At 42.8% G+C, this 24,335-nt stretch overlaps 1 protein-coding gene across 2 annotated transcripts; it reads left to right on the top strand.

Annotated features, from left to right (window-relative positions):
* Positions 1-138: 138 nt before the first annotated feature.
* Positions 139-23,426, top strand: LOC124010806 (TBC1 domain family member 2A-like). 2 transcript variants are annotated; one of them, XM_046323483.1, is made up of 16 exons: positions 139-195; positions 2,352-2,892; positions 3,629-3,779; positions 13,007-13,133; positions 13,512-13,648; positions 14,076-14,338; positions 14,480-14,749; positions 14,994-15,119; positions 15,301-15,411; positions 17,037-17,212; positions 17,462-17,774; positions 20,135-20,322; positions 20,817-20,937; positions 21,231-21,416; positions 21,581-21,702; positions 22,629-23,426. In XM_046323483.1, exons 1-16 carry the CDS (start codon positions 146-148, stop codon positions 22,825-22,827), a joined length of 3,081 nt encoding a protein of 1,026 aa, XP_046179439.1. In that variant the 5' UTR covers positions 139-145; the 3' UTR covers positions 22,828-23,426. The 2 variants fall into 2 exon arrangements, with proteins under 2 accessions (XP_046179439.1, XP_046179440.1); XM_046323484.1 differs by lacking the exon at positions 139-195 and adding an exon at positions 1,237-1,850.
* The last annotated feature ends 909 nt before the right edge of the window (positions 23,427-24,335 follow it).

The following is a 24,335-nucleotide window of genomic DNA, read 5'->3' as shown; positions in this document are numbered from 1 at the left end:
TAATGGCTTACTTTTGTATTTTATTTTATTTATTTATTTAACCTTTATTTAACTAGGCAGGTCAGTTTAAGAACAAATTATTATTTACAATGGCGGCCTACCCCGGTCAAACCTGGACGACGCAGGGCCAATTGTGTGCCGCTCTATGGGACTCCCAATCACGGCCGGATGTGATGCAGCCTGGATTCGAACCAGGTACTGCAGTGAAGCCTCTTGCACTATTTAAGTTCCATAATGTTTAGGTTGTTACAAGTGTACTGATATAAGTAGGACAAGTGACATCCCGGCAACTTTGAGAAAAGAAACCCCGCTTATTTCTACAATTTATCTTCAATGAGATTTTAAACCTAATCTTAACTACACTGATACAATTATAGTAGAGTACCACAGTATGAGTCATAATAGCTAGAAAACCTAGCAGTCAAACTGGGAAATTGTTCCAATTGTTTTTACAGCATTCATTTTTCCCATCGGGAATTTTAGAAACGCTTAAACGGGCTGTGTTTCTTGTAGGTTTGTCCTGGTGTGACGTTTTGATAACCGTGTAAATCTGTCTAGTAACATGTGGCTTTTATCAGTATATTCGCCTGTTTTTACTCTCCAAAAACGAAACGATAATTAGCTGCTAATGTGGCTATTCTGTGAACTGTCTTTTTTTCTCTCTTTTTTTCTGTGAAGTGTCTTGTGCAAGTTTTAAATTGACACTACCTGTCAGCAAAGGTGTCAGCTAGAGATGATGTGCAAGGAGCTTGCAGGGATTTGTAGTTTTGCATGATGTCTATGTTGACGCTGATTAGGACTTTCGAATCGGAGAGCAAATAGTTGAATATATTGCTAAAAGTCTCCTTGTTCGAGAAAGATTTACATGGTTATGAAAACATCCCGCAGGGTAAGCCTACACGAAACACAGCCATTATTTTAAGTGTTTCTAAAAACAATTTCCCTGTTTGACTGCTAGGTATTATGACACTCCCACTGTGGGGCTCTATGCCTAACCTTAAATTAAGACTCCAAAAAAGCACATTTTTGTTTCCTTAAATGTTGGTGCTATAGCCAATTTGGACTTGGCTGTTGTAACTAGTGGAAACCATTGTGCCTGTTGTTCACACCCATATCTTCCCTCTCATTGGCTAGATTGGTCCCACCTTATCTTGCCTCCTCCCAACTATCTTCCATTTTTGAAGATGTTTACTTTCATTGTTCATGTGGCCACTAGAGTATCTGGTCAATAGAATGCATAACGCTTCGATCACACCTACAGTGTTTTGGCGCTTTGTTACACCTGAAGTACATTCATTGCAGAGGCAGTTGCAGTGTGTTCTGTGTGGTGCATACGTTGGATTGAGCGTATGCATCGAATTGTATGCATAGATGGCTTGACAGAAATGGTAGCAGAAGACGAATGTTAAACTTTTGTTGCACACATATTCAGATGATGCTGCTTACCATTTTGTGCAAAGACGCTGTCAGTGTGATCGAGCCGCTAGGCATAATTACGATGGAGGGGCATTCACATGCATTATTCCCTGTAGGAAGGTCGTATGCCGCATTCAAAACAACTGGGAACTCGGAAATCTTTGACTTCCAACATCAGTGCGGTCAAGACAACTTGGAAATCTGAAATAATTTTTGACTGAGATAACAATTCAAAAAGATTTTTCCATCTCGGAATTCCATGCCAGAAACTGGGGCATCTTTCTAGAGCTCTGACTTAATGACCAGAAGATCACCAAGGTCATGATTTGACCTTGGTTATTCCCAAGTTAGGAGTTGTCTTGAGAGCACCAGTATTTACAAGTTTCCTACATGACATCAATGGAGCGTCAAATGTGGTCATATCAAGTGTGTCTGTACGTGAGTGTGAATCTTTTGAAGTGTGTATTAAATAAATTCCCAGTTAAAAGCTTAAAGGTCCAATGTAGCTGTTTTTATCTCAATATCAAATCATTTCTGGGTTACAATTAAGTTCCTTTCTGTGATTGTTATAAATTAAAATTGTCAAAAATAAATAAAAATACAAATTTCTCAAGCAAGAATTTTGCCAGAACTGCCTGGGAGTTTTCTGAGTGGGCAAGGGGAAACTAAAAACTAGCTGTTATTGGCAGAGAGGTTTGGAACTCTTTCTTATTGGCCTATTAAATAATTTAATACACATGAGTGGTTATTGAGATAAAAACAGTTGCATAGGACCTTTAACATGTGTTCATGCTGATCCCATCGTGAAGCCCTCACTTCCTATGTCAAGTGTCCAATTGTTTAAATATAGCATCCTGACCTCTCTATTATAGGCTACCAAGTCATTGTTTGCTTTGTTTTTCTTCTCCTTTTTCTTCTCCCTCTTCTTCTCTCAGCGTGATGGAGGGAGAGGGCCCAGAAGGAAATCCCATCGCTGCCTCGTCTCACTCACTTCCTCTGCAAGCAGAGGCGGTAAGCCCAGCGGATGATGATGGTGATGATTGTATCTCAACACTGGGGACTGGGAGCACTGAAGAAACCGCTACACACACAAACAGCATGGGCCAGCCGAGTCAAGACCACCAGACTGAAGAGGTCCCGGCTAAGACCGCTACCACAGACAACAGCCAGAGCCAAGCATTCCTTACTCAGTCCGCCACCACCACGGACGACCAAGCCCAGCAACAACCCACGGAAAGCCTGTCTAACAGTAAACTCTGTGGGTACCTCCTTAAACAAGGAGGTCCCCTGAAGACATGGAAGTCTCGCTGGTTCACATACGAGGTGAAGAAGAGACAGTTGTTTTACTACAGGACGGCGCTGGATGTGACCTCTCTGGGGAGAATCCAGCTGTGCAGCGCCACGCTCGGATACCCCCTCCAAGGAGAGCAGGGCACCTTTCACATCCAGACCCCCGAGCGCACCTTTGTCCTCAAGGTAAGGTTTATCAAATATTCAATTCAATGGGTATTTAAATCTGAACTTTGATGTTGACAGTTCTGCTGGTTTTCTTGAATGAATAGTTAATTAATTAATGACTAATGTCATTGGTTGGCCAGAGAGTCCCTGATTAGAGGGGAATCACATTAGGGACCCTCAGATGTTCACTATATCACCAGGGTTTAAAATATAGGACGTTGTTCTGAATGTGAGTGTCATCAAAATTTCTGAAAGGTCATTGTTTTTGGGGGAGGGATGGGGAAGACCGCTAAGAGGTTATAAAAAACGAGGCAGTGAAACAGTGGTGCTCTTGTATTTGAATACCTGTCTCATGTTAACTCAGCTCTTTGGGTCACACAGCTGTGTAGTGTCAATCTACAGTATTCCTCTCAATAAGAAAGCAACAGATCCCTTTGTGTCAAAGAGCTGAATCATGAGAGCTGAATGGGAACGCTTACTAATACAAAATGGAGGCATCTCTTATTCTGTTTCTCCTTAAAGTAGAAGAAACTGTTGTATTATTCTTTATCGTGTCCATGTTTGATATACAGGAAGACAAATACACTCATATTCACACATTGGCATTGGAATACTTTATCTTGGTCCACAAAGGTACATTCTGATTGAAAAATAACTCCAAATAATTTCAGAAGTCATGCATTACAGATATTCTGACTCATGGCACACTCGTGTATGTACAGTAGGCTAACAATATCTCTTCTGTCTGTTTCAGGCAGCTAACCAGGAGGCCATGATGTACTGGCTACAGCAGCTGCAGCTGAAGAGATGGCAGCACCGAGACCAGCTGACAGGAGAATCCACAAGCCACTGCACTGACCACAAGAGACCAGAGGGACAGGGGGAACTACCCACCACCTGCACAGGTACAGTAAGACGGAGAGTAGGATGAAGTGGCCCCAGACACCGATCAAGATTATTTTCGGCATGACATTGAAAGACAGAAGGTTGTTCATGTAGAAACAGATCTGGCAACCAGGCCATCAGACACGTAATCAGTGCCACACTTATAAAATAGGAACAATATACTTTGCATAGTTTCAATATCTGTTCCTCAGCGGGATTTTTTTTGCTTCGGAAACAACAGGTGTGGCCAAACAGTGAAATGCTTACATATGGGTCCTTTTCCAACAATACAGAGTTAAAGTTAATGCAAATAAAAATAAGATCAGCGTAAAAAAAACACACAGAATAGCAGAATTGGTCAGCAGTCCGTAAAATGGATGCTATCCACTGCAGTACCATCAACAATGACCGGTTTCATTTATGAAAATGTTGTAACCAGTTGGAACAAGTTTTGCTTTGATAGCTGATAACATTTTCTGTTTGTTGTTGATGTCATACTAAAGTTGGGTCTCCTGAGTGACGCAGCGGTCTAAAGAACTGTGCTAGAGGCGTCACTACAGACCCTGGTTTGATTCCAGGCTGTATCACAACTGACCGTGATTGGGAGTACCGTAGGGCGGCGCACAATTGGCCCAGCGTTGTTAGGGTTTGGCAGGTGTAGGCCATCATTGTAAATAAGAATTTATTCTTAACTAACTTGTCTAGTTAAATAAATAAAAATATGTAAATAAAACGTTTAATATGAATACTTTGTTTTGTACCTCAAATGAACTTTTATTCAAGTATATTGACAAAAACAATTATGTCGCAAGTTATGCCGCTCCCTCTTGATACAAGCTATTTTAAATGTAATCTCCATGTAGTCTACAAGATTGCAAACACTGCTGCAGAACACACCCTATGACAATGTGTGACTACAATGTCTTACGGCAGATTGCAGAGGTAGAAAAACCCTCTTAACTGTTAATGAGGGGATAAATACAGTTAGTTGAACTGAAGTCAAAATTGCAACCAAGCACTACAATATAAAGGATTATAAACTGGGTGGCTCGAGCCCTGAATGCTGATTGGCTGAAAGCCCTGGTATATCAGTCCGTATACCATGGGTATGACAAAACATTTATTTTTACCGCTCTAATTATGTTGGTAACCAGTTTGTAATAGCAATAAGGCACCTCGGGGATTTGTGGTACAGTGGGGCAAAGTATTTAGTCAGCCACCAATTGTGCATGTTCTCCCACTTAAAATGATGAGAGAGGCCTGTAATTTTCATCATAGGTACACTTCAACTATGACAGGCAAAATGAGAGAGAAAAAAATCCAGAAAATCACATTGTAGGATTTTTAATGAATTTATTTACAAATTATGGTGGAAAATAAGTATTTGGTCACCTACAAACAAGCAAGATTTCTGGCTCTCACAGACCTGTAACTTCTACTTTAAGAGGCTCCTCTGTCCTCCACTCGTTACCTGTATTAATGGCAACTGTTTGAACTTTTTATCAGTATAAAAGACACCTGTCCACAACCTCAAACAGTCACACTCCAAACTCCACTATGGCCAAGACCAAAGAGCTGTCAAAGGACACCAGAAACAAAATTGTAGACCTGCACCAGGCTGAGAAGACTGAATCTGCAATAGGTAAGCAGCTTGGTTTGAAGAAATCAACTGTGGGAGCAATTATTAGGAAATGAAAGACATACAAGACCACTGATAATCTCCCTCGATCTGGGGCTCCACGCAAGATCTCACCCCGTGGGGTCAAAATGATCACAAGAACGGTGAGCAAAAATCCCAGAACCACACAGGGGGACCTAGAAAATGACCTGCAGAGAGCTGGGACCAAAGTAACAAAGCCTACCATCAGTAACACACTACGCCGCCAGGGACTCAAATCCTGCAGTGCCAGACGTGTCCCCCTGCTTAAGCCAATACACGTCCAGGCCCGTCTGAAGTTTGCTAGAGAGCATTTGGATGATCCAGAAGAAGATTGGGAGAATGTCATATGGTCAGATGAAGCCAAAATATAACTTTTTGGTAAAAACTCAACTCGTCATGTTTGGAGGACAAAGAATGCTGAGTTGCATCCAAAGAACACCATACCTACTGTGAAGCATGGGGGTGAAAACATCATGCTTTGAGGCTGTTTTTCTGCAAAGGGACCAGGGCGACTGATCTGTGTAAAGGAAAGAATGAATGGGGCCATGTGTCGTGAGATTTTGAGTGAAAACCTTCCATCAGCAAGGGCATTGAAGATGAAACGTGGTTGGGTCTTTCATCATGACAATGATCCCAAACACACCGCCCGGGCAACGAAGGAGTGGCTTCGTAAGAAGCATTTCAAGGTCCTGGAGTGGCCTAGCCAGTCTCCAGATCTCAAACCCATAGAAAATCTTTGGAGAGAGTTGAAAGTCTGTGTTGCCCAGCAACAGCCCCAAAACATCACTGCTCTAGAGGAGATCTGCATGGAGGATTGGGCCAAAATACCAGCAACAGTGTGTGAAAACCTTGTGAAGACTTACAGAAAACGTATTGAGTATTGAGATAAACTTTTGTTATTGACCAAATACTTATTTTCCACCATAATTTGCAAATAAATTCATTAAAAATCCTACAACGTGATTTTCTGGATTTTTTTTTCTCATTTTGTCTGTCATAGTGTAAGTGTACCTATGATGAAAATTACAGGCCTCTCATCTTTTTAATTGGGAGTACTTGCACAATTGGTGGCTGACTAAATACTTTTTTGCCCCACTGTATATGGCTGTGTCCTAGCACTCCGCGTTGCGTTGTAGATAAGAACAGCCTTTAGCCGTGATATGTAGGCGATATACCCCCCCCCCAAACCTGAGTATACTACACTCCAATAGTTTACTGTAAATCAATGAGGTGAAAACAGACATAAATAAATTGCAGTGTGGTGTTCATATTTACCACACTCATCCCTTGGCTACATAGTAACTTAATTAAATATCATGTCCCTGGTTGGTTAGGCACTAGGGATTTCCCTATTCACTGACCCCTAGCTTTCCCAAAATACTTTTACTCACTTCCTCTCAGTGATTGAGCAAATCCACTGTGCACATCAAGTGTAGCAAGCCTGTCAAGACACATGAACATAACATTGGGTAACATTGGGCAAAACCAACTAGTATACATACAAAATTGAAGCTTTAATGTTACAATATTTGTTGCACTGTGCAAACAAGAATAATGTAACTCATCATTGTTACACTCTAAGGTTACTAAGGAAGCAGTAATGTGTATTCAGGTAATTGAAGCACTCCGAACTTTCCACATTTTACATTTACATTTAAGTCATTTAGCAGACGCTCTTATCCAGAGCGACTTACAAATTGGTGCATTCACCTTATGACATCCAGTGGAACAGTCACTTTACAATAGTGCATCTAAATCTTAAGGGGGGGGGGGTGAGAGGGAATACTTATCCTATCCTAGGTATTCCTTAAAGAGGTGGGGTTTCAGGTGTCTCCGCACCATCAAAGAGCATTATGACCAGTTGCATCACCGCCTGGTATTGCAACTGCTCTGTGTCTGACCATAAAGCGCTAGAGGGTAGTGCGTACAGCCCAATACATCACTGGGGCCAAGCTTCCTGCCATCCAGGACCACTATACCAGGCGGTGTCAGAGGAAGACCCCAAAAATGGTCAAATCCTCCAGTCACACAAGTCAGCTTCTACACCCAAGCCATAAGACTGCTAAACAATTAATCAAATGGCCACCCAGACCATCCCCTTGTTTTACACTGCTGCTACTCTCTGTTTATCATCTATGCATTGTCACTTTACCTCTAACTACATGTACAAATTACCTTGACTAACCTGTACCCCCGCACACATGTGTATATATAGCCTTATTATTGTTATGTAATTCTACTGTGTTACTTTATTTTAGTAAATATTTTCTTAACTCTATTTCTTGAACTGCATTGTTGGTTAGGGGCTTGTGAGTGAGCATTTCACAGTGACAAATACAATTTGATAGTTATTACTTTGTGGCTGAGGTAACTAGTGATGACCTGAGGCCAGTACATTGGGCCAGTTTACAGTGGCTGGCAGGATTATCCACTGAAGGGTAGACAGCCAAGCAGCTTTAACAACAACTCATGTAATGTCTTATTTTCAAAAAGTCTTACCACTTGGCCATAGAGTTCAGATAGAAATACTATAAGAAGCGTTGACATGATTCCCTTTTTTTTTTAAATATCAGACCGTCATATCTGTTCTACACAATTAATTTCTATCTGAACATTCTGTAACGTTGCTGCTTTCTGAACAGGCCCTTCCAATGTTTTACCTTTCTGGAGGATCAACAGACTTGTGTCATGCTCCTCCAACAGTCCAGTCAGCTGATGTCTGGCACTGGGAAACAACTGGCCTATTTTTCCTTTTTAAAGTCTTTTTGAATAGAGATCTGTTTTTCAAAATAATAAGGAAGCTCTCCTTGCTACTAGTTTCCGTCGTGTAAGATACAATATTTCCACAATAGTAAAATCAGGCATTTATATATAAAGAATATAGAGTCACTTCCAAAATTATTGTCACCCTTGATAAAGATAATAGAATGTCTGTAAGACATGCGATCGTATATAAATGTAAGAAGGTTTGAAATGGTTACGTTTTAGTTCAATATTATATCGGTTTCGGCTTCTTGCAGTCAATTTGCAGTCTACTAATTATTTGTACTTAAGTTCCGGCCCCACTATCATCTGCTCAAGAAAAGATCATCTCGCAGCTGATTCTAGTATATTGTCTGCTCAATATTACAGTGAGTGTACAAATGATTAGGTACACCTTCCTAATATTGAGTGGCACCCCCTTTTTGCCCTCAGAACAGCCTCAATTCATTGGGGCATGGACTCTACAAGGTGTTGAAAGCGTTCCACAGGAATGCTGGCCCGTGTTGGCGCCAATGCTTCACACAGTTGTGTCAAATTGGCTGGATGTCCTTTGGGTGGTGGACCATTCTTGATATACACGGGAAACTGTAGAGCGTGAAAAACCCAGCAGCATTGCAGTTCTTCACACAGTCACTTACTACCATACCCCATTCAAAGGCACTTAAATCTTTTTCTTTCCCATTCATCCTCTCAAAGGCACACATACACAATCCATGTTTCAATTGTCACATTGCTTAAAAACCCTTCTTTAACGCCCCCCGCCGCCCCTCATCTACACTGATTTAAGTGGATTTAACAAGTGACATCAATAAGGGATCATGCTTTCACCTGATCAGTCTATGTCATAGAAAGATCTACAGTGCCTTGCGAAAGTATTCGGCCCCCTTGAACTTTGCGACCTTTTGCCACATTTCAGGCTTCAAACATAAAGATATAAAACTGTATTTTTTTGTGAAGAATCAACAACAAGTGGGACGCAATCATGCAGTGGAACGACATTTATTGGATATTTCAAACTTTTTTAACAAATCAAAAACTGAAAAATTGGGCGTGCAAAATTATTCAGCCCCCTTAAGTTAATACTTTGTAGCGCCACCTTTTGCTGCGATTACAGCTGTAAGTCGCTTGGGGTATGTCTCTATCAGTTTTGCACATCGAGAGACTGAAATTTTTCCCATTCCTTCTTGCCAAACAGCTCGAGCTCAGTGAGGTTGGATGGAGAGCATATGTGAACAGCAGTTTTCAGTTCTTTCCACAGATTCTCGATTGGATTCAGGTCTGGACTTTGACTTGGCCATTCTAACACCTGGATATGTTTGAACTATATGACAATCGCCCCGTAGCACTCACCTGCTTTGAGAGACTAGTTAAGGATCATATCACCTCTACTTACCTGACACCCTAGACCCACCGCAATTTGCATACCGCCCCAACAGATCCACAGATTGCGCAATTGCCATCACACTGCCTTATCCCATCTGGACAAGAGGAATATGTATGTATGGTGCGTACTCAGGGTGCGAACTCAGCCCCCTCCTGTACTCCCTGTTCATCCATGACTGTGTGGCCATGCAGGTCTCCAACTAAATCATCAAGTATGCTGACGACACAACAGTGGTGGGCCTGATTACTTCCAGCAAGACAATGACCCCAAACACATTGTTAATTGACCGCAAAATCAGTGTCTCCGGACTTGAACCCCATTTAAAAAGCTGTGGTTTGAATTGAAGAGGGCCGTCCAAAAACGCAGATTAAGGATATCAAGGATCTGGAAAGATTCTGTATGGAGGAATGGTCAAAGATCCCTTCCCAATGTGTTCTCCAATCTCATAAAACATTATAGAAAAAGGCTCAGTGTCGTTATCCTTGCAAGTGGAAGGTGGGCAAAGTAATGACAAAGGGTGGCAAGAATCTTTGGGAGATTTTTTTTGTATTGCTTGTTAAACAATGTTTTTCTCTGAGGAATTGTACTACTATAAACTAAAACCTTTTTAGATTTTTTTCTGCATACAGTATAGCTCAGTATTTGTATTATTTATTTGATCAAGTCTATTATTTCTAATCTTTATCCAGGGTGCCAATAGTTTTGGAGGTGACTGTACACAATGACTGGCCCTGGCAGATTGCTTTTATCTGTTGCAATAGTTTAGAGAAGAATGTTCATTCATAGCCAACATTCATGTTTCAACTTCGAAACAGATAATAACTGACACACTGGTATTTGCTGTCTAAACATTAGAATGTCTTAAAGGTACTCAACAAATTAAGGTTCGGCTTCCCTTTTTGGGCCCTAAATGTAGATTTACTACTTAGCCTTTCGGGTCATGGCATTTTCATGAAAAAGATTGAAGGTTATTTTCACCTACACAGGCTTTCATCATTGAAAATAAATGATTCAACATTCCGGTGTTGAAGTGGAGTTCATGTCCCATGGGTGACCTGGCCAAGGTTGAGATTGCTGGGGTGGGGTTTGGGACAGGAAACAACGTTGATAAGATGTGCTTTGATTTTTCCATCTGCAAATTGAAGACATTTCCTGGCTTGACTGGATCGCAAAGCTATAATGCTCACGCTGGATGCGTTTCCGCTTTCATCTCTGGAGACTTAAGCCACTTATATACCATTAGTGATTTTACAGGAATGGAGAAGTTAATGTACCGTCATTCAATCTGAATGTGAAGATAAGCTCAGTTGGATTTTATCCACTTGGTATTAGATATGACTTGGTTGCAGTACTGTATTACCCAATGGAATTACTCCGTTGCTATGCCACACTTTCTTAGCTAGTCAATTAAATAAGCACCACCAATTTTACAATAGTATTTCAACTGTAGAATATGAAGTGGTAAACAAAATCTAACCAGGGTAAAAGTAGTAGAATGTTGCAGATAGCAATGTCATGAACAGAGCTAACATTCCTTATTCAGAGACATATTTCTATCTTATTCAGAGACATATTTCTATCTTATTCAGAGACATATTTCTATCTTATTCAGAGACATATTTCTATCTTATTCAGAGACATATTTCTATCTTATTCAGAGACATATTTCTATCTTATTCAGAGACATATTTCTGAGAGTTTCACAAAGTTTGCCTACCGAACGTGTCCCAGGTGATTCCAGCGTGCCCTGCTCTTTCCCCCTGAGGAGTCTGGGTAACTCTGGTTTAGGCTACAGCCCCTCTGACAGCTGCAGGAAGTGGTTCTGCATTGCCCAGAGAGAGAGGAAGTGCACGTCTGACACCCTGCTGCACTAGGAGCAGGTGGCTGCAGGGCCCACAGACTAAATATAACCATGGTTACAACACAGCATGGCTACACTACACACAGGCTACAGGCTATTCTGGTCCAATAAATCAACATACAGTACCAGTCAAAAGTTTGGACACTCCTACTCATTCAAGGGTTTTCATTTATTTGTACTATTTTCTACATTGTAGAATAATAGTGAGGACATCAAAACTGTGAAATAACAGATATGGATTCATGTAGTAACCACAAAAGTGTTAAACAAATCAAAATGTATTTGAGATTCTTCAAAGTAGCCACCATTTGCCTTGATGACAGCTTTGCACACGTTTGGCATTCTCTCAACCAGCTGCATGAGGTAGTCATGCATTTCAATTATCAGGTGTGCCTTGTTAAAAGTTCATTTGTGGAATTAATGTTTCAGCCAATCAGTTGTGTTGTGACAAGGTAGGGAGGTATACAGAAGATAGTCCTATTTGGTAAAAGACAAAGTTCATATTATGGCAAGAACAGCTCAATTAAGCAAAAAGAAACAACAGTCCATCATTAGTTCAAGACATGAAGGTCAGTCAATCGGGACAATTTCAAGAACTTTTAAAGTTTCTTCAAGTGCTATCGCAAAAACCATCAAGCGCTGTGATGAAACTGGCTCTCACAAGGACCGCCACAGAAAAGGAAGACCCAGAGTTACCTCTGCTGCAGAGGATAAGTTCATTAGAGTTAACTGCACCTCAGATTGCAGCCCAAATAAATGCTTCACAGAGTTCAAGTAACAGACACATCTCAACATCAACTGTTCAGAGAAGACTGCGTGAATCAGGCCTTCATAGTCAAATTGCTGCAAAGAAACAATGTAGAAAATAGTACAAATAAAGAAAAACCCCTTAATGAGTAGGTGTGTCCATACTTTTGACTGGTGCTGTACATCCTTGTGTTATTTTGAAGCGCAAACAGCTTGAATATAAGAGACATAAGATGACCTAAGATATTCAAGTGTTCAAGTCATAATGTCTGGAATGAACAACATGAAAGTTATGTTATTGTTACTACCCTGTTATGGCTATGACCAACATAACTGAGTTTGCTCCTGGTACAGACACAACCTTTCCTACCAACTGGTTTGAATTGTGAGGTATTTCATGCGTGTCCTGACAGGCCCAAAATATTTCACAAAGCTTATGGAGGAACAAAACAGTATATTTTGACTAGTTTCATCCAGCGTGCACAACCTGGCTGCCCAAAAGTAGTCCGGAAATTGTTCCTTTCACGCAAAAATATATGAATATCTTGACATTTCAATGGGTTGGATTTTTTTTCCCAGCTCTCACCCAATGTGATAATCTTCAGTTCATAGCAGTACAGTAAGAGCAAACAACTTCACCTGAAGAACAAGTTAACACAAGTCTTGATGCCCAGTCATAATCTTTATCCTCTGTATTTCAACCCATGATGTCACTCTCATTGTCTTTAGCCGGAAGTTTCCTGCTTGTTACATGAGTAGCTGTGTCCTTTGTGTTCCCTGGCTCCAGGGAACACACTTACGTTGTTCTTTGCTGTTACTTCCTGTAATGTAGATGACTTCCTGCCCAAGGTGAAGACCCCGCCAGGCCTCATAGGCGAGGAGGCCGCCAATCTTCCCGCGCCGCCACAACGGAACCCCCTAAGCAACTTCTCCATCAAACACCCTCTGATAGAGATTCAGTAAGTGCCTCATCATTTTTAGATGTTCCTGTCTTATCCTGTTCATTTGTGATTGAGGCATATGACTGGTTCTGTACAACATACGGCATGGGATACGTTGAAGTAGTTGACGTTGGACTTTGTTGATTGTAGTCATTACAACTGTTTGTGGCTTTGTGACTACAGGTGCTTATTATCTGCTAACTTGCCAAGATTTACTTAGTAGCAAAAGTGACTTTGAGATGAAAGTATTTTTTTAGTAGTGGGTTTTCACCTTCAGTGCAGCTGGTTTAGTTGTTTTGTTCAAAAGTGTGGGCCAGATTGATTGCATGTTAATGATACTGCTGTGCGTGCGTGTTGGTGTGCATGGTTACGTTTGTGTGTGTGTTGCTCCTACAGGAACTCAGTGCACAGTCTGTTTTCCAAGCGGTCCTCCCTGGAGCGGAGTCGGAGTGTGTTCCATTTGGAGGTGCCTCCTCCCTGGAACCCACTGAACCCCTCAAAGACTCCCTCCCAGACAGCCCACAACAGGCTTGGTACGTCTCACACACACCGCAGCTTCTGGAGATGTTCTCACTACACTGGAGTTCTACACTGGTGGCATACTTCTGCCCTCTGTTGGCAGCTGATTGAAGTCAGAAGGATCAGGTTTTCTCATTGTCTGATAACTATGTACAGTATTGTCATTTTTTCTTGACTAAACTAAAATACATTTTCCTTGACACTTTAGTGATTTGTCACAGTCCATAATAACCACAGGGCCATGCCCCCTTACACTCGTAGGAAAAAAGGGTTCCAAACAGGGTTTTCGACTGTCCCCAAAGGAGAACCCTTTTTGGTTCCATGTAGAACTCTATGTGGAAAGGATTCTACCTGGAACCAAAAAGGGTTCTTCAAAGGGTCCTTCCATGGGGACAGCCGAAGAACACTTTTAGGTTCAAGGTGGCACCTTTTCTCCCCAAGAGTGTATAGGTCCTCGGACTTCCGTTGACCCCCTGACCCCTACACCCCTGCTGCTGTTGATGGACCCCAGGGACCAGCTCTCCCCTGTAGAGGGCAGGTTGTGCCCATTGCCGTCCCCATCCCCGAGGAGCAGGAAGAAGACGAGGGGAAGCTGTGCCACCATGCCTGCGGTGCTCCGGGAAGCTCCTTCAGAAAGCGCAGACAGGACGACCTGCCTCCAGCACGAGAAGCACATACTGGATGAGGACGTCAAGGCCCAGAAGGTTAGAGCTAAGACCAAAGTTCATCAATCACACTAGTAAGCAGTGTCTTCTAATATGAGTAGCAGCTCCATTACATTTAATTTGTATTCCCACCTTGCTCCTGCATCCTATCCTCTTATTTCTCACCCTTCCCCCATCCAGGAACTGGTGTGGCTCCTACACAAGGCCCTGGAGGTGGCTCAGCTGGAGAAGCGGACGTGCACAGAGTTCCTGGCGGCCGAGGGCGAGCAGGAGCGCCTGGAGCTGCTGAGGCACTACGAGCGTCACGCCGCTGACCTACGAGGCCGCTTGTTGGAGCTGAAGGCCGAGGGGGAAGACCTGAGAACGAGCCTAGCCCAGAGGGACGCCCACGTGGCCGAGCTGCAGGAGAACGTGACCCTGATGAGGAAGAAGAACCACGCAAAACAGGAAGTGAGGCTCAGACAGGAAGGTCAGCTAGGGAAGGATTAGAATAGGCATGTCGTCATCATTATCCTGAAAGGATTGGATAGGTGGTTTTAAGCATTACGGTGAAATTTCAAGTAACCAATCAGAATGCAAAGTAGGGGTAGATCTAGGGGTTGATTTGGGATTCGAGGGTCTATTCTATTCTATTTTGTTCCCAGTGTAGCTCTACACTTCCTGATCTAATCATTGTCTCTTGGTATCATTCCAGGTGATCCTGAAGCTGTTAGAGAAGGTGTCCGCCTGCTTGGCCGACCCTACACGCACAGTGTCCACCACCAACGGCCTGGAGGCCCAGGCCTTCCGCCAGTTAAATGAAGACACAGAGAACCTCAAGGTTGGTTTGTGGTTTGATCGGTCAACCATCAGAGTGAAGTCCGGCCTCAAGACCCAGACCAGAACCATAGAGTCTTTTGAAGTAGATTATGTTGGTAGTCCAAATCTGAAGCATTTTTTTCTTTGCTTCTTCAAATACCCATACCCTGTCCTTCCTAGCTCTCTATTCATCTTTTTCACAGGATGACATTGAGGCCTACAAGATCCAGAACAAGTTCCTGAACTCTGAGATCTACCAGTTGACCAAGCTATGGCTCAACAGTTCCGAGCAGGAGAAAAGCCTTATGGTGAAGGTAGGCCTGCCTAGTCACTATGTGGGCTATTCAGTGGCAAATACAGTACCAGTCAAAAGTTTGGACACACCTACTCATTCAAGGGTTTTTCTTTATTTGTACTATTTTCTACATTGTAGAATAGTAGTGGAGATATCAAAACTATGAAATAACACATATGGAATCATGTAGTAACCATATATTTGAGATTCTTCAAAGTAGCCACCCTTTGCCTTGATGACAGCTTTGCCTACTCTTGGCATTCTCTCAAGTAGCTTCACCTGGAATGCTTTTTCCAACAGTCTTGAAGGAGTTCCCACATATGCTGAGCACTTGTTAGCAGCTTTTCCTTCACTCTGCGGTCCAACTCATCCCAAACCATCTCAATTGGGTTGAGGTCGGGTGATTGTGGTGGCCAGGTCATCTAATGCAGCACTCCATCACTCTCATTCTTGGTCAAATAGCCCTTACACAGCCTGGAGGTGTGTTGGGTCATTGTCTTGTTGAAAAACAAATGATATTCCCAATAAGCGCAAACCAGATGATGTGGCGTATCGCTGCAGAATGCTGTGGTAGCCATGCTGGCCTTGAATTCTAAATAAATCCCTGAGTATCACCAGCAAAGCACCCACACACCATCACATCTCCTCCTCTATGCTTCACGGTGGTAACCACACATGCGGAGGTCATCCGTTCACCTACTCTACGTCTCACAAAGACACGACGGTTGGAACCAAAAATCTCAAATTTGGACACAGACCAAAGGACAGATTTCCACCGGTCTAATGTCCATGGCTCGTGTTTCTTGGCCCAAGCGAGTCTCTTCTTCTTATTGGTGTCCTTTAGTAGTGGTTTCTTTGCAGCAATTCGACCACGAAGGCCTGATTTGAAATAGTCTCCTCTGAACAGTGGATGTTGAGATGTGTCTGCTACTTGAACTCTGTGAAGAATTTATAATTGGCTGAAATCTGAGGCTGGTAACTCTCATGAACTTATCCTCTGCAGCAGATGTAACTGGGTCCTCCATTCCTGTGGCGGTCCTAATGAGAGCCAGCTTCATCATAGCGCTTGATGGTTTTTGTGACTGCACTTGAAGAAACTTTAAAAGTTCTTGAAATATTCCAGATTGACTGACCTTCATGTCTTAAAGTAATGATGGGCTTTTGTTTCTCTTTGCTTATTTGAGCTGTTCTTGCCATAATATGGACTTGGTCTTTTACCAAATAGGACTATCTTCTGTATACCACCCCTACCATGTCATAACACAACTGATTGGCTCAAATGCATTAAGAAGGAAAGAAATTCCACAAATTAACAAGGCACACCTTTTAATTGAAATGCATTCCAGTTGACGACCTCATGGAGGTAGTTGAGAGAATGCCAAGTGCGTGCAAAGCTGTCATCAAGGAAAGGGTGGCTACTTTGAAGAATCTCAAAAATGAAATATATTTGGATTTGTTTAGCACTTTCTGGTTACTGTGTTATTTCACTATTATTCTACAATGTAGAAAATAGTCAAAATAAAGAAAAATAAAAGTGGAAGAGGGTTAGAGTGGATTGCGGTTAGTGTGAAACACTCATGGCCACTAGAGTTGATTGAATTTGGACCTTAGTCTTCATTAGGGGGCGCTTATTTTGTGTTGCAGTGTGCATACCTGGAGGCTCGTAACTGTCAGATAGAGAGTCGTTATCTGGGCGTACTGGGGAAGCTGCAGGAGAACAAGGTTCTAGAACCGGGCCAGCGGGAGGCTGTGAGGAAACTACAAGGAGAGGACCCACTACAGGGAGACCTGAATGACGTGCTCAAACTCAACCCTGTCAGGTAACAGGGGCTCAATAGTCTAAAATGGCTTCCTTCTTTGTCTCCTTGTCTCCTCTGCTTCAATACACTGACAGATGACAGGACTGGATTGTTGTTCACCATGCTGCTTTCAGCTGTCATGTCCTGTGATAATTAACAATGAGACATAAGAGAGAGACAATACATTAAATCAACAACACAGTCAGTCAAATGAGTGAAAATTTTTATATCATCAAAACCATTGATCTTTTTCTTTTGGCTGTCCCTCAGGGAGCACGACGAGTACGGCTTCAAGATCATCCCAGACTACGAGGTGGAGGACATAAAACTGCTGGCCAAGATCCAGGCCCAGGAGATCCGCTCCCACAGCCTGCTGAGGCAGGAGGCCGGGGACAGACTCTTGCTGGGCCGCTGGGCTCAGTATCTGGGGGGCCGCCCGGCCGACAACCTCTGCCCCTCTTCGGAGCTCAAAAGCCTTCTGCGGGGCGGCGTGCCGTGCGAGTACCGCCCACGGGTGTGGCGCTGGGTGGTGAGGGTGCGCACACGCGCGCTATGGGAGCGCCACCCAGATCGCTACCAGCAGGTGGGTGGTATTGGATTAAGCAAGTTCACCTCCTTACAATGTAGCTCTCATTCGCTCAATCTACTGTACACTATCATTCAACAGTTTGGGGTCACTTAGAAATGTCCTTATTTTTTTAAGAAAAGCACTTTTTTTGTCCATTAAAATAACATCAGATTGATCAGAAATACAGTGTAGACATTGTTAATGTTGTAAATGACTATTGTAGCTGGAAACGGCTGATTTAAAAAAAATGGAATATCTACATAGGTGTACAGAGGCCCATTATCAGCAACCATCACTCCTGTGTTCCAATGGCACGTTGTTAGCTAATCCAAGTTTATAATTTTAAAAGGCTAATTGATCATTAGAAAACCCTTTTGCAATTATGTTAGCACAGCTGAAATCTGTTGTGTTGATTAAAGAAGCAATAAAACTTCTTTAGAATAGTTGAGTATCTGGAGCATCAGCATTTGTGGGTTTGATTACAGGCTCAAAATGGCCAGAAACAAAGAACTTTCTTCTGAAACTCGTCAGTCTATTCTTGTTCTGAGAAATGAAGGCTATTCCATGCGAGAAATTGCCTAGAAACTGAAGATCACTGTGTACTACTCCCTTCACAGAACAGCGCAAACTGGCTCTAACCAGAATAGAAAGAGGAGTGGGAGGACCCATTGCACAACTGAGCAAGAGGACAAGCACATTAATTGCAAAAGGATTTACTAATGATCAATTAGCCTTTTAGAATTATAAACTTGGATTAGCTAACACAACATGTCATTGGAACACAGGAGTGATGGTTGCTGATAATGGGACTCCTACGCCTATGTAGATATTCCACAAAGAAATCAGCCGTTTCCAACTACAATAGTCATTTACAACACTAACAATGTCTACACTGTATTTCTGATCAATTTGATGTTATTTTAATATAATTTTTTTTAAAGCTTTTCTATCAAAAATAAGGACATTTCTATGTGACCCTAAACTTTTGAACGGTAGTGTGTCTCGGTATACAGTATCTACAGTGCATTTGGAACCCCTTCCCTTTTCCACATTTTGTTACTTTACAGCCTTATTCTAAAATGTAATAAATAAAATAAAAACTCCTCATCAATCTACACACAATACTGCATAATGACAAGCGAAAAGTTTTTTTCAAAAAACAGAAGTATCTTACACAAGTATTCAGACCCTTTGCTATGAGATTTGAAATTGAGCTCAGGTGCATCCTGTTTCCATTAATCATCCTTGAGATGTTTATACAACTTGATTGGTGTCCACCTGTGGTCAATTCTATTGATTTGACATGAAAGGCACACACCTGTCTATGTAAGGTACCACAGAGCAAAAGCCAAGCCATAAGGTCGAAGGTATTGTCCATAGAGCTCCGAGACAGGATTGTGTTGAGACACAGATCTGGGGAAGGGTACAAAAACATTTATGCAGCATTGAAGGTCCCCAAGAGCCTCCCATCATTCTTAAATGGAAGAAGTTTGGAACCAACAAGACTTGGCCTCCCTGCCAAACTGAGCAAACCGGGGGAAAGGGCCATGCTCAGGGAGGTGACCAAGAACTCGATGGTCACTCTGACAGCGCTCCAGAGTTCCTCTGTGGAGATGGGAGAACCTTCCAGAAGGACACCTATCTCTGCAGCACTCCACCAATCAGGCCTTTATGATAGCGTGGCCAGACTCCTCAGTAAAAGGCACATGACAGCCCACTTAGAGTTTGCCAAAATGTAATGAAAACCTGCTCCAAAGGACTCGGGACCTCAGACTGGGGTGAAGGTTCACCTTCCAACATGACAACGACTCTAAGCACACAGCCAGGACAACGCAGGAATGGCTTCGGGACAAGTCTCTGAATGTCCTTCAGTGTCCCAGCCTGAGCCCGGACTTGATCCTGATGGAACATCTCTGGAGAGACCTGAAAATAGCTGTGCAGCGATGCTCCCCATCCAATCGGACAGAGCTTGAGAGGACCTGCAGAGAAGAATGCAAGAAAATCCCCAAATACAGGTGTGCCAAGCTTTGTTGTTATGGGTGATGTGTAATTGAAGACTTTATGCTCTGTAAAAAATCAATTTCCAAAGGTGCTTCAACAAAGTACTGAGTAAGGGGTCTGAATACTTTATGTAAATGTTTTTTTTTTAATACATTTGCCAACATTCTAAAAAACCTATTTTTGCTTTGTTGTTATGGGGTATTGTGTGTAGATTGAGGATTTAAAATATTAAAAAAATCAATTTTTAGATCAAGGCTGTAACGTAACAACATTAGAAAAAAGTCGAGGGGTTCTGAATACTTTTAGAATGGACTGTATATCTGTCTGTCCATCTTTCCATCCACCTACATGAAATCCTTCCGTTATTGTTGTAGCTGTGCCAGAAGAGCCTTTCATCGCCCCACCAGGCCTCCAGACAGATCCAGTTGGACCTGTACCGCACTCTCACCACCAATCAGCACTTCTCCTCACCCTCCAGCCCCGCCCTGCAGCAGCTCCAACGAATCCTGCTGGCCTTCTCCTGGCAAAACCCCACCATCGGCTACTGCCAGGGCCTCAACAGGTGCACAAGACTATCTATATTAGTCAGCAGTGTGCTGAATAAAATATAAAAAACAAGAAATACTGCCATCTAATGGACAAAGTTGTAAACTGATATATATATATATAGTGCCGACTCCAAAACAATTACCTACACAGTGTTCTCAGCTTAATGAATGCCTGACGAAGACAATTATATTTTTGTGAAAATATAATTGTCTTGTCTAAAACATACATTTTCTTCTATCTGGCTACTCAGGGCAGGCTATACATATACAAAACAAGCTTTGTCAGACCTCAAAACGATCTCTACAGAATATGGGGTGCCGTGTGGCACAGTTGGTTGAGCATGGTGCTTGCAACACCATGGTTGTGGGTTCGATTCCCACGGAGAACCAGTAAGGGGGAAAAAAGTATGAAAATGTGTGCTCAGGAAAAGAGCCTCTGCTAAATGACTAAAATGTCAAATGAATGACCAAGGACAACTGTGACGTTGGCCACTCCTTTTCCCTTCAGGCTGGCAGCCATAGCTCTCCTGGTGCTGGAGAGTGAGCAGGATGCCTTCTGGTGTCTAGTAGCTGTGGTGGAGGCCATCATGCCCCAGGACTACTACACCAAAACGCTCATATCCTCGCAGGTAATGATTCGGCTCCAAGGATATATGTTTTTAAACAACGGCATAGATGCGTAGCATTAATGGCATCGAGATCTACAGTTCTGTAAGTTCTCCACTGTAGTAAAAAATGTACAACATTATGGGAAGTTGTGGTTTTAACTGATTTTAGTTCATTTTAGTTCTGCATCTGTTCCAAAACATGGAACTGAATAGAGCATAGTTTAATGAACGATGTAATGAATTCAAGATTTGTCACATGTCAATATCGGTTAACGTCGTCTGCTGGTGGGACGTGGTGTGTGTGGATGTTGCAGGCAGACCAGTGTGTGCTAAAGGACTTCATGGCTGAGAAGATACCCCGGCTGGCGGCTCACTTTGAGGAGCATAGCGTGGACGTGTCCCTCATCACTTTCAACTGGTTCCTCGTGGTGTTCGTAGAGAGCCTGCCCAGCGATATCCTCCTGCGAGTGTGGGACGCCTTCCTCTATGAGGGTACCAAGGTACCCCACCTGAGAGAGACTAGAGCCTGGGCTGGAAACATGTAAACAGCCCCTAGCCCAGGGGCATTCAAATTTGGGCCTCGATGACTGACCTGGCATAAAATGATTAGTAGTAGTAAATAAACCACTTCTAATGTAAACATGCGTGCATGTTTTTTGTGCAGGTGATATTTCGGTATGCCCTGGCTCTGTTCAAGTACAAAGAGGAGGACATCTTGAAGATCCATGACAGTGTGGAGATCTACCAATACCTGCGCTTTTTTGCCAAGACCATCTCTGACGGCAGGTGAGGGGGCCACAATAAATCATCGAAGGTCAAAATGTGGAGGCAGTGTTATGAAAATATAGCACTATATTAGGTCAGTGTTTCTCTAGTGGGACAGGAACCACTATAGCAGGGGTCTTAAACTCCTGGAGGACTGGTGTGCATTTGTTTTGTTACAGCCAAGCCCAGCACTAACACACCTGATACACCCCTATGTGGATTTTGAACCATTCCACCAAACCATATTTAGCTTGTCATTTGTAACCCGTTAAGTTGTTCTATTATCTATATGGTTTGTGCTTTTTGTCCTGTACCTTCTGAGACCATTATTTTTCTGGTGCCCTATTTAGTCAGTGTGTTAATGGCAGAGCAGACTGAGGAGCTATTTTTTTTTCCATAGGCCAAGACAGACATCACCATATATAATTCAGATAGCAGCAGTGACGGCAGAGCTATGGGCTCAACACTTGGGAGATAAGAGGCTATACAGCCAGATGAGTGCATTGAGGGCACTATTCACCACAGTCTGTCTCTTATCTCCAAACAAATAGCAGATGAGATACCAGGGCTGTGTTTACATAGGCAGCCCAATTGATTCATTTTTCATTCATTGGTCTTTTGATGTGAAAAGATCAGATGTGATGAGTGGAAAAAATATCAGAATTGGGCTGCCTGTATAGACATAGCCAGGATGACTTACTCGGCATCACTTTTTCAGAAACTCCTGTCCGACCAATGCATGCATGTACAAACACACAGAGATGGAGCTATTGCTCATGTAAGTGACTCTGTATAAGAGCATCTGCTAAATGACAAAAAGGTCAATTAGAGACCTAGGGTTAGCTCAATACAGCTTGTTCATTTTGATTTATTTAGCCATGCAGCATATAGATTCATTCTACTGTATGGAAATAAGCAGGTTGAGTAATATTGGGCTTGTCCAATAGGAAGCTGACCAACATTGCCTTCAGTGACATGAACCCGTTCCCCATGAAGCTGTTGAGGAACCGGCGTGCGCTGCATCTGGAGCGCCTGCAGGGAGAGCTCAGAGAGCTGGAGGCCCAGCAGAGAGAGTTTGTCACAGAGAGCGCACAGCGCAAGGACTTGGACACTATACTGGTCAGCGAGGACGATGAGGAGCTGTAGTGACCATTAGGGACTCTGGACAGAGAGGGATGGTGATGAATCCCGTGGACTTACTAGGCAACGGGTTTGAAATGCCACCTTGTAGAACAGCGTTTCTCAAACTCAGTCCTGGGGCCCCGTTTTGCACTAGCACTACACAGCTGATTCAAATAATCAAAGCTTGATGAGGAGTTGGTTATTTAAATCAGCTGTGCAGTGCTCGGGCAAAAACCAAAACGTGCATCCTTTGGGGCCCACGGGACTGAGTTTGGGTAACGCTGTTGTAGACTACGGAAGGGCCATCTTGTTAGTGGCCCAGCTGGTACAGATTTGACCCAAGATACATTTGTTTTATGCCTTTAAGGTAAATGTCAGTTATGGTCAAGAACACTAAACCTGACCAACCATATTCTCACTGAATCATTGTATTAGTATTATTTACTGTATATGTACTGCCAAAGGGAATTAATGCCAAAGACAATTTACTACAGTAGGTATTTCAAACTATGGTCATGTTGAGTTTTATACATTTCAATTGCATATTTTGTCATGAACTTTGTAGCTACACAAGTGTTATGAAATGTAATATCATGTATAATTTAAATGGTGTATATAACTGCCCTATGTGCCCAAAAGTATGTGGATTCAACTATTTCAGCCACACCTGTATAAAATCAAACACACCGCCATGCAATCTCTATAGACAAACATTGGCAGTAGAATGGCCTTACTGAAGAGCTCAGTGATGTTCTACATGGCACCGTCATAGGATGCCACCTTTCCAACAAGTCAGTTTGTCAAATTTCTGCCCCAGGTCAACCGTAAGTGCTGTTATTGTGAAGTGCAACCCTCACTACCGGAGTTCCGAACTGCCTCTGGAAGCAACGTCCGCACAAGAACTGTTCGTCGGGATCTTCATGAAATGACTTTCCATAGCCAAGCAGCCGCACACAAGCCTAAGATCACCATGTGCAAAGCCCAGCATCAGCTGGAGTGATGCAAGGCTCGCCACCAGACAACACATTCTCTAGTGATAAATCTGGCTTCACCATCTGGCAGTCCGATGGCTGCCAGGAGAACATGACATGCCCAAATACAGTGTCAACTGTAAGGTTTGGTGGATGAATAATGGCCTAGGGCTCTTTTTCATGAGTCGGGCTTGGCCCCTTAGTTCCAGTGAAGGGAAATCTTAACTCTACAGCATTAACACTGACATTCTAGATGATTCTGTGCTTCCAACTTTGTGGAAACAGTTTGGGGGAAGGCCTTTTCCTGTTTCAGCATGTCAATGCCCCTGTGCACAAAGCGAGGTCCATACAGAAATGTTTGTCAAGATCGGTGTGGAAGAACTAGACTGGCCTGCACAGAGCCCGGACCTCAACCCCATCGAACACCTTTGGGATGAATTGGAATACCGACTGCGAGCCATGCTTAATTGCCCAACATCAGCGCCGACCTCACTAATGCTCGTGGCTGAATGGACGCAAGTCTCCGCAGCAATGTTTTAACATCTAGTGTAAAAGCTTTCC

The sequence above is a fragment of the Oncorhynchus gorbuscha genome, linkage group LG23 (genome assembly GCF_021184085.1).
Source record: "Oncorhynchus gorbuscha isolate QuinsamMale2020 ecotype Even-year linkage group LG23, OgorEven_v1.0, whole genome shotgun sequence".
In the NCBI taxonomy this organism is placed as follows: Eukaryota; Metazoa; Chordata; class Actinopteri; order Salmoniformes; family Salmonidae; genus Oncorhynchus; species Oncorhynchus gorbuscha.
This window is presented reverse-complemented; position numbering and strand designations above follow the sequence as displayed.